Raw genomic sequence first — 10,674 nt, forward strand, 5'->3', positions numbered from 1 at the left:
AAATAAGATCTCTCAAAGTAACTCACTCTCTGAAGGGGACTAGTTCTCTACACTACTCATTGCAGAGAACTCACTGGCTCACCTCCCTCTGTGGCACTGGGGATCTAGGGCGGCATTCACCCAGGGACAGAGGGTTGGTGCCTAGGGAGAACTCAGGGGCCTCAGATAAAGGTGGCGGTGGCTATCCAGGCGGATCACCATACAGGCCCTGGTCCTCTGCTGGGCACCAGGGAAAGAAGAGGAGGGCAAAGGAGCAAGAGTGAAGAGCCAGGAAGGATGGGGATCAGGCTGGACCCTTCCAGGATGGGCCAGAGCACAATGGTTTCATGAAATGCTCTTACCTGGTAGAGGGTCAAGTTGAACGGAGTGGCAGGGGGTTGAGCTAGGGAAAGAGAGGAAGCCCATCATACCTGTGTCTTCCATATAAGGAAGACGCCTCATGTTGGCTTTTGAAGATACAAACATTACAGGGCGCAGAGACTCCAAATTTAAGAACCCACTGCCATCAGGAAGTACAAACATATGGGAGAGCTTTGTTTTGAAGGCAGACATGAGGTCCAAGAAGTGAATATAAAAGGGGCTCTTTTCAAAAGCACAGGGTGTGATTGCAGGAAGTAAAAGCTTCTCGGCCTGAAGCCAAAAGATGCATTATGGTGTGGCTATTCCCAGGAAACCGCCTGCAGTGAGATATTAAGGAAAGGTACTGCACAAACCGGGGTTTGTAGCCAATGTTCCAGTGCTCGGGGGGATGTCTTACTACTTGCATATTTAAACCAGAGACCCTTTTAAGTATAAATAGCCACAGATATAAAGTCTCCTGAAAGTGATGTATGCTGTTCCTTATGACCAAGCAATGTAAGGTGTTTCATTAATCCAGCCCCACAGTAGTCGAATGTCCAGCAAAGTCCACTCCACACTTACATTGGGACTTGACAGCTGTTGCTACAACATTAGCAGCCTTCATATTTCCACACAATTGAATGTATTGTTTCTAGAAATGTCAAAGTATTTGTTTTTGATACTTTGACACATTGTGGAATTAAAATGAGCTCATGAGCAAGTCATGGATTTTAAAAATAGCTCCCTGCCCTGGCACAGAGAGAAAAGTGTGTCCTGTCAAAGCAAATCCTTATATATTTCCATTGAAGGAAGAACGTCGAAGCTGCACAAAATAATCCTAAACTTTCTTTCATATCAGGATGAAATGCGTGGTTTATTTACAGTTTCATAGTCAGAGTCAAATAGTTGGTCAATCTGTGTGTGTTTCATGTCCGACAGCAGCACTGCTTCAGAACAGTTTATATTGTGCTAAAGGGAAACTAAAAACTAAAACATGGGTGACAACTTCACCTCCACCGCTCCTCCTTCCTATAAACTGAAGCTCCTCCACAGATGCATTTATGCATGCAAGTACTTCAACCAATGAAAGATCTCCTATAAGAGACTGTGTGTTGTTGGATCACCTGGTTCCTCATACTCTATGCTATGGGATAGTACATGTTGTTGGATCCCTAGGTGCCTCCTGCTACTCTATGCTATAGGATAGTACATGTTGTTGGTTCCAAGGTGCCTCCTACTCTATGCTATAGGAGAATATGTGTTGTTGGATCCCTAGGTGGCTCCTACTACTCTATGCTATAGGAGAGTACGTGTTGTTGATCCCTAGGTGCCTCCTCCTACTCTATGCTATAGGAGAATACATGTGGTTGGTTCCTAGGTTCCTCCCCCTCGTCTATGCTATAGGAGAATACATGTTGTTGGTCCCTAGGTGCCTCCTCCCACTCTACGCTATAGGGGAATATGTGTTGCTGGTTCCTAGGTGTGTCCTACGCTATGCTATAGGAGAATATGTGTTGTTGGCTCCCTAGGTGCCTTCGTCTACTCTATGCTATAGGAGAATACATGTTGTAGGATCCCTAGGTGCCTCCTGCTCTATGCTATAGGAGAATACATGGTGTAGGACCCCTAGTTGCCTCCAGCTCTATGCTATAGGGAAATACATGTTGATGGATCCCTATGTGCCTCCTCCTATATTATGCTATAGGATAATACATGTTGGTGGATCCCTAGGTACCTCCTCTATGCTACAGGGAAATATGTGTTGTTTGAACCCTAGGTACCTCCAACTATATTCTATATGAGAATATATGTTGTTCAATCCCTAGGTGGCTCCTCCTACTCTTTGCCATAAAGGAATATGTGTTGTTGGATCCCTAGGAGCCTCTTAATTGATGCTACAATACAATTCTGTTATTTTATCCCTAGGTGCCTCCTCCTACTCTATGCTATAGAAGAATACATGTTGTTCGATCCCTAGTTGCCTCCTCCTACTTTATGCTAGAGGTGAATATGTGTTGTCTGCTTCCTAGGTGCCTCATCCTACTCTATTCTACAGGAGAAGACTTGTTGTTGGATCCCTAGTTGATTCTTTGTACTTTATGCTGTAGGGGGATTTGTGTTGTTGGATCACTAGGTGCCTCACATGCTATGCTATATGAGAATATGTAATGCTGGATCCCTAGGTGCCTCCTCCTACTCTATACTGTTGGAGAATACGTGTTCTTGTTTCCCTAGGTGCCTATTCCTACTCTATGCTATAGGAGAATATGTGTTTTTGGATCCCTAGGTGCCTCCTGCTCTGCTGACAAGGTACTAAACAGCAGCGCCAAATGTCTCTACTAGGCTTTCGGCCACTTACCCACCTGACTGCGCCTTTCACTTAAGTGCTGGAACCTCTTACTTGTGATCTTCCCAGATTGGGCCTCAGGGTGCCTTGTACCATCTGTATCTCATAATTACATGCCACTTAGTGTCTGTTCTAGTGGCCCTGTGAAGCAGGCCTTCATTTGGCACATGTGATACCATTGGCCAGCACCATTGTAATTGCGCCATTTTTAAAGATGCAGTTCTGTGCAGTAGATAGACTCACAATAAGCAACGGAAATGTGGGTGAATGTGGATAACAGAATGGTTTAACGATTAAAGGAAGACATGGAAAAAGGATGTTGTCAACAACAAACCGAGAAAACAGGACAAAATGAAGAGAAAGATGAAAGGAGACACATAACTGTTTGGTGGCTGCTCTTTTCTCTTTTTCTCTTTAGAATTTACTGAATTTTCTTTTATAGAGGCAAAAACAAATCAACAGAGAAATGTAAACTCCCACTGTCCCCGACTATCGCAGCGAGGATTTCCACCTTATCACATGAGTCAAGTCCATTATCCTCTCTCTAGAGACTGAGCTGCAGCGCTTGGACGCAGCACGTCCATGTTGACCTTCCTCCTATCAAACATGCAGTCCCACTGCTCTAGCTGTGCCCCGTGACATCTGCCTCCTTACCTGGGCAGGTGACATCAGTGGATTGACGTGGTTCTTCACGGTGCAGGTCACGTTCCTGAGGACAGACTCGTAGCTCATCTCTACTACCCTGGAAGGGAGCCATGAGGGTGTCCCATTCACGCTCCAGGAATAGGATGGGTCAGTGCCGTTCTCCATGAGGCAGGACAGCTGAACACCACCATTCAGATGGCATGTGTACTTCACCTCAGGTCTGGACACAGGGTCTGAAATAAAAATGTCACAATGTTTGGTCCTGAGACATTTTGACACAGGATTAATAGTCAAACCTCTATCAGGTGCAGGGCTGAAAGGTCCACGTGTGGCATCTCATAACATTGTGACCATTGACATACTAAGAGTAGAGCTCAGCGCCCTCTTCTATTTCCACCTATTTATATTGTTTTACTTTTAATATCCCCTCTCGTTCCCTTCATGACTATTTTCTTGTTCTTTATATTCTCTGGTTACATCCTATTCCTATGATTCTCTATTTCCTTCTTAATTTCTGATTGGCTGAAACGTTCCTCTTACCTGCTTCTCAAATGTAATCTTTCTTCCCCCTGCCTCGGCTGCAAGCATATCAAATGCCACCCCCAGACTTATGTTAATGGCCATCAAGCGACTTGGAATGACCCAGTAGAGGGTTGGAATTACCTATCTGAGGGCCAGAGATAGTTGCACCCCATCCGGATCTTCCAGGCACCCCAGCTTTTACACAGCTGTCTGCATGCCTGGCTACTTCTTCCAGCCTTGATGACTTTGAGTTGAAAGAACGCTGGCAGGAAATTACAAGACAGGTATGAAGGGCATACGAGAAACCAGGTTCCAGGTTTCATCAAGCATTTCCCTCCAATGTCACTGGTTCCCAGCACCACCATCCATGTTATTTTAAGAAGAACGTACAAAGCATGACTAACGCCACAAGTGCCTTCTTGCACTTCAGATCCCTGCCCAGAACCTTGTGCCACTGCGGGTGACATCCCAGAAACCACTGCTGGAAAAGGCAGGTCTTCATATGTTTTTGGAAGACCTGATTCCTTTCTACAACTTAGAGCATCAAGAGTAGTTGGCTTCAAATGGTGGGAGCATGGCAGGGGAAGGTTTGCCCGCCTGCTCTACATCAACTGAACTGCAGTACTTCCAGCAGCAAGGCTGCAGGTGGGAATATGCATCTGTAAGGGAAGTACTTTGTGACCTGTTTATTACTAAAGGTAAGCCCAAATTATAATAGGAGTCCACTGCCACTGCTCCATTCTCCTCTACTCCTCTCTCTTCCTAACATCACATGTCTTCATACCTTCCTCCTCCACTCTCTCTACCCTGTCTATGGAGCTACTCATATGTGTAGCCTTTATTTATTTATTTATCACACACTCCTTCACCAATGGGTGCATCATGGCACTGCTGGGAGGTAGGAAGGGAAGGAAAGAGAAAAAGAGGGGATCGAAATACAAGGTGAGCTAAAACAAAAAGGTCTTCAAGGTGCGGCGAAACAGCAGGTGATGCTGTGTGGCATGCACGGTCACCGGAAGTTCCTGGAGGCCGCAACAGAGAAGACCCGGCCACCTGATCTAGAGTGGTGAAAGCGGGGAACCTGAACAAGATGAAGAGATGCAGAGCATAGACAACGAGAGGGGACATAAGGGGGAATTTGATCTGCGAGTACTCAAGACCTGAGCCATAAAAGTCCCGGTGCACCATGCAGAGTGCTTGGCTCTCCACCCGTTTCCCCACAGGAAGCCACTGCAGTGAGGCCAAAATCGGAGCGACAAAGGCCCGAAAAGGTGCCCCGGTCGGCAGCCTGTAAGAGGTGTTCTGCGGGACCTGCAAACAATGAAACAGATAGAGAGGCTGGGCTTGATATAGGGTATTATTTATTTAATTTATGTATATACTTATATTGCGCCGGAGCCCGCAGGTATCAGGGCGCAGAAAGAAACCGACTTAAGAAATCAGGATGGTGGCGGTCTAACAACCTTATTGGAACAGGACGCTTTTCAGTTGCTTTCTGAGCAATAATGGGTTACTTTGCATTGTGCCATATATAAGGGTGATTCTCTCTGCATCTTTTTCATAATCTCCACTCAATGCTAAAATAAGCTGTGTATCATCAGCGAAATTACTGAATTGAGCTCCCAAATTATCTAGGAGGTCATATAAAGGCCTACAGAAGATGTTAAATAAAGTTCAGGGGATGAACACGCACGGAGGCCCCAACTCTAATGATTCCAATCCAGAGTAAGCATTTTCCCAGACGATTCTTGGCTGACTGCCACTCAGGAATGAACTGATCCAATGCACTACATCTTCAGAGCAGGTCCCTAGGTATTTTAACCTTTGGAGAAGCTTGCCATGATCCACAAGATCAAAGGCTGCTGATAGATCCAACATCATCAGCAGCCCTGATTTACTTGCATCCATGTTTTCGGCATTTCAGTCTGTGGATCCAGCAAAGCACACTCTGTACCATGGAATTATCTGAAGCCTGATTGTTTTGGATGTAGTAAATCGTCATGTTCCAAATGCTGCTGTAATTGCATAGTGGCCGCGTTATCAATTATGTTCAGCAGAAAAGGCACATTCGTTATCGGTCTATAGTTAGTATGAAGTGTGTGATCCAATCCTGCATTTTTAATCAATGGAGTTACCGTCACCCTTTATTTCAGTATATCGGGCACTTCATTACTCAGGAATGCGACATTAACACACAAACCAAGAATGGAGTAAAGGGCTCTCTATTGTCCAGTCTGATTTTAGCAGGGAGATTTTCCCCAAAACATGTGGTAGGTCCCGTTTTCTTCAAAATGTTCTCCATAATTTCATTGGACACTGGTTTAAATGAAAAAGCCCCATTAGCCTGCAGGACCATTTCCTCCATCCGCTGAGCACCACCACTATAATATGGGTGTTCCATATTCTTCCTGATGTTATCATGCGCTGTTTTGATCTTCACAGTCTGTTGTTTGGGGAATAAATTGATTTAATTGGGCCCTGGGTTTCTCTAAATCTCTAAAAAATGTCAAAGAGCTTTTTTGAATCATTGTTAAAATTTCAATCTGGTTGTCGTAAAAGTTCTTTTTAGCAAATATAATTTCATTACGGTATAGTTTATCAAGTGACTTCCAGATGGTTTTATTCTCTTGTGTCTGTTCTTTTTCCCACACTCTCTCTGCCGTTCTGCTTTCTTGTTTACAAGCAGCAAAGGCTGGGGTGAACCATTTCTGCTTATTGGTCTTTTCCCTGATAGTTTTAGATTTAAGTGGAGCGACCCAATCCAGCAGATTAGTAAAGGTTTCCTCATATGCTGCTGCCAACAATCTTGCCTCAATCTTAGACCCAACCTCATCATTTTACTATTTACTTGCAGAGATTTGCAAACTTTAAGTTTATAGCCTCTAAGTATAACCTAAAATGTATACAATCTGCAGGAACTGTCTACCACTATGAGAAGCTCACAGGATTCTTTCCTTCAAAAGGATACATTTAAGAATTATAATGCAAGCCAAGTGAACTAATTCAATTCAAGACAAATATGACAATATCACTACTTCCATAACAAGAGGACAATCACTAAAACAACAAGCACAACCCTAATGTAGCTCTTCTTACTAAAATATGACATTGAGCTGTGTACCACATATATATATATATATATATATATATATATATATATATATATATATATTTATATTTTTTGCCAAACTCAAATCATGAAGTTTTCAATGTTTTTTTTTTCCAAACAGAATGTCTCAATGCTTTTCTTCTCTTAAGAAAAATATTTTTTGGTATAAAATGCATTGAAACTTTAAATGCCGCACTCACATATATGCAAAAAAATTCTTGTCTATTAGATATATATTTTGAAAATACTAAACCACAAATATTGGAAATAAGTTTTATTTCTTGTTCACCATTTTTTACTTTTCGGCGACTGTACAAATTCACTTTCCCTCCTGAAGAACCACTAATGTAAAGTGGGGAAACACGTGTTGAGGGCATTGATGTTAACCTTAAGAAGTTGAGAAAGAAATACAACTAAGCTGTGAAGATAACAGTTACTACTAAATAAATGTATGTTAGGAGCGCCTGGCAACAGTGTTTGCATCCTTCATTTGAGTACTTCTATTAGCTCTGTGCAGCCCTTAGAGCAGCAAACCCAAATGTAGGCAGCAGCACCAACAAGTTTAAGAAGAACTAATAACCACTAAAATCCAGTCACTCGCCGCAGTTTGCCACACAAAGGCTGCTATCTTCTTGCTATTCGTTGTGTGGTTTTGTGTTCGCCTCACTGACTGCCCTGTCTTACATTGTAATGCTGGGTGTTTCCGCTGCATTCTTCCTTCCTCCAGGTTCTCATTTTCCAACTTCTTTGTCCATCTAGCAAACTGTTCTACTATCTTGTGAGCTTTTGTTGTATTGGTCAGTTGTCTACTATTGTCTCGTTCCTCTCTGTCTCATCTGCTTGTACCCCTATATGTTTCCTGCCCTAGTGTTTCCCCCCTTACCTCCACCCTCCCATCCCCTCTTCATTTCTCCTCTCCCCCACCTACTCTATGGTGCCCTGTTTTTTTCCTATCTTTTCTAACTGCTTTTCTATCGACTATCCTCTTCTCCTTACTAAGTCTGGTAGGAAGAAGTTTAAAAAGGACATCCTGGTCTCAAACCCAGGCCTCCCTATCAATAACAACTATACCAGTGCTTCCTCCAGACAGACCCTCACTGACATCCTCTTTGTTGTTCCCTCGCCAGACCTATGGACTCTTCATATTGGCTCTGTGCTTTCTCCTTTCTCTTCTTCTCCCTTTAATGGTGGCACATGGTAGGTCATCATTAATGTTTACCTGAATGTTACCATCTTGGTCCAAGGCCCTCAGGCCAACCTTCTCCTCTTTGATAGATGTTTCCCGCACCTCATCAATTTCCTTTCTTCTCCTGCTGTCCCTTCTCTCCCTTCCACGGCTACCTTGCCTCCCACCTCTGTCTCCTCCTTAGCTATCTTGTCCTCTCCTTCTTCCTCTTCTACTCCCCCTTGGGCTCCTTCTACACCTCTACAGGGCATACCTCTGATTTTTAACCCTCCACGGAAGGCTTTCAAGGATGGCAACCTTCTCCTTATTGCCACTCTCAACTCTCGCTCAGCTGTCAAACACTCCTCTGACATCTGCCGCCTCTTGGAAGACCTTGACCTCAATGTCCTCGGTCTCACTGAGACATGGTTCACAGCCAGCTCTGTCACAAGCTTTGACACTCTCCTCCATGATGGCTACAAGATCCTCTATGTGCCCAGATCCAACCGTTCCGGAGGGGGTGTGCCCTGATCTTCCCAGAGTGGATTCCTGCCTCTGTAATTCCTACACAGGCCTACTCCTCTTTCGAATTCCTGGTCTGTAGGCTTTCCCTCTCTCCTGGCCACTCTCTTAATCTGGCTACCATCTATCGGCCACCTGGTCGGATCTCCTCCTTCCTCTCTGAGTGGGTGAACCTCTCCTCCTCCCTCCTGGCCTCGGCCACTCAACTCCTTCTTCTTGGAGACTAACATCCACCTGTATGCTTCCTGTCCTTCCTCTGGACTCTTTCGCAACCTCTGAGACTCTCTGTTTCTATTCTCCCCTCCGGCCTGACTCACTCTGCAGGGCACACTCTGGATGTTCTGATCTCTTCAGACCTTCCCCTTTCTATACCTCTCACCACTCCTTTATCCTGGCGTGATCACTTTCTCCTTTCCTCCCATCTCACCCTATCTACCCCTCAGGCCAAGCCAACTCCAGCCACCTACCTTCTTGGTTATCTGACCTATGAAGCGTGTGTATTTTGAGGCTTTCGTCGCCACTTTCTCACTCCTCCTCCAATGGCTGACTCACATCCTGACACAGCCCTTCCCAAGCTCCAATCTGCTATCTCTGATACTATTGATGTTCTTGCCCCTGTCATGAGGATCCACTTGAAGCCCAAAGTAAAGTGAAACTCCTGGTACGCCTCAGACCTCGTCACCCTTAAACGCAAGTGCAGTGTGGCTGAGAGGAAATGGCTAGCTTCCCGTGCATCCTCTGACAAACTGGCCTGCCTCCTGCTCCAAATGCAATACCGGCTCTCTGTCCGCACCAAGAAGAGAGCCCACATCCAAGCCTGCGTCTCTGCAGCATCCAACAACTCGGCCGAACTCTTTAAAATCTGCAAGGAGCTGGCCAATCCTGCAGCAGTCTCTATCTCCTCTCCCCTCCCAAGCTCTCTGCACGGCCCTGGCTTCTCATTTCATCTCTAAAACTCAGGACATCCTGTTCTCTCTATTGTCCTCTCCCCCTCCTCATTCTACTCTCTGCTCTACCTCTGCCCCACCCTGTGGCCACCTCTCTTCCCTCCTTCACTGCCTTTCCTCTGTTGTCCTCCAACAAGGTTTCTAGACAAGTCCAATCTATGAAATCTCATCAAAACAGGTTGTCCCATGTTCTTCTAAAACCATCAAGGACCAGATTGACACCCTTGCTCCTTCCCTGCCTGACTTCTGCAACTACTCCTTCGCCACAGGAGCCTTCCCTTCCCCCCTGAAGCACTCTCTTGTGCACCCTCTTCTCAAGAAACTCTCAGCTGACCCCTGCTGCCCGGCTAACTATTGCCCGATCTCCATCACTCCTTTCCTGGGCAAACTCCTGGAAAAGCTGGCCATCTCCCATCTTAATCTTCATACTGAATCTGTTGGTTGTTTCCATGATCATCAGTCTGGCTTCAGAGCAGCCAGAAGCCCAGAAACTGCTCTCCTGAACATCCGCAATGACCTGCTCTTCAACCACGACTCGAATACCCCCTCTGTCAGCATCTTACTCGATCTCTCTTCTGCTTTTGACACGGTCAACCATGCCATCGAGCTCAACCAACTCTGTAATAACCTGGGTATCACCAATCAGGCCCTGGCCTGGATGACCTCTTTCTTCTCCAATGGACCCTCCCGGGTCCAACTAGGGTCTTTTGTCTCCTCTATCTTTCTCTCTACCTGTGGTGTTCCAAAGGGATCTAACCTCTCTCCATGGCTGTTCAACCAACACCTGGCACCTCTTGCCCACTGCATTGCCGCTCTCTGCCCCAACTTTCAGTGCTATGCAGATGACACTCAGCTTGTTTTCAGGCACTCTTCTGCCACTTCTTCTCCTTCTCTCATCTCTGACTGTCTGTCTTCTATCCCCGAGTGGTGTGCCCCCAATGATCTCTGCCTGAATGCCAGTAAGACGGAGATTCTCTTCATCAGCACACTGTCTCTCTCCTTTCCTGTCAATCTCTGGTCGGCCTCCCTTGGCCAGGGTTGGACTGGGAAAAGAAAAGGGCCAGGACACCTAAAAAAA

At 45.4% G+C, this 10,674-nt stretch overlaps 1 protein-coding gene across 1 annotated transcript in view; it reads right to left on the bottom strand.

Moving 5' to 3' along the window:
• LOC138525662 (uncharacterized) overlaps window positions 1-3,454 on the bottom strand; it is a 589,674-nt gene extending 586,220 nt beyond the window's left edge. Inside the window, exon 1 of the mRNA XM_069635730.1 lies at window positions 3,341-3,454. Within this exon, the coding sequence (XP_069491831.1) occupies window positions 3,341-3,443 (103 nt within the window). The 5' untranslated portion in view covers window positions 3,444-3,454. The remainder of the gene's footprint in view (window positions 1-3,340) is intronic.
• Window positions 3,455-10,674: the final 7,220 nt, after the last annotated feature.

This window comes from Ambystoma mexicanum, chromosome 7p (assembly GCF_040938575.1).
Source record: "Ambystoma mexicanum isolate Mex_15411 chromosome 7p, UKY_AmexF1_1, whole genome shotgun sequence".
Lineage (NCBI taxonomy): Eukaryota > Metazoa > Chordata > Amphibia > Caudata > Ambystomatidae > Ambystoma > Ambystoma mexicanum.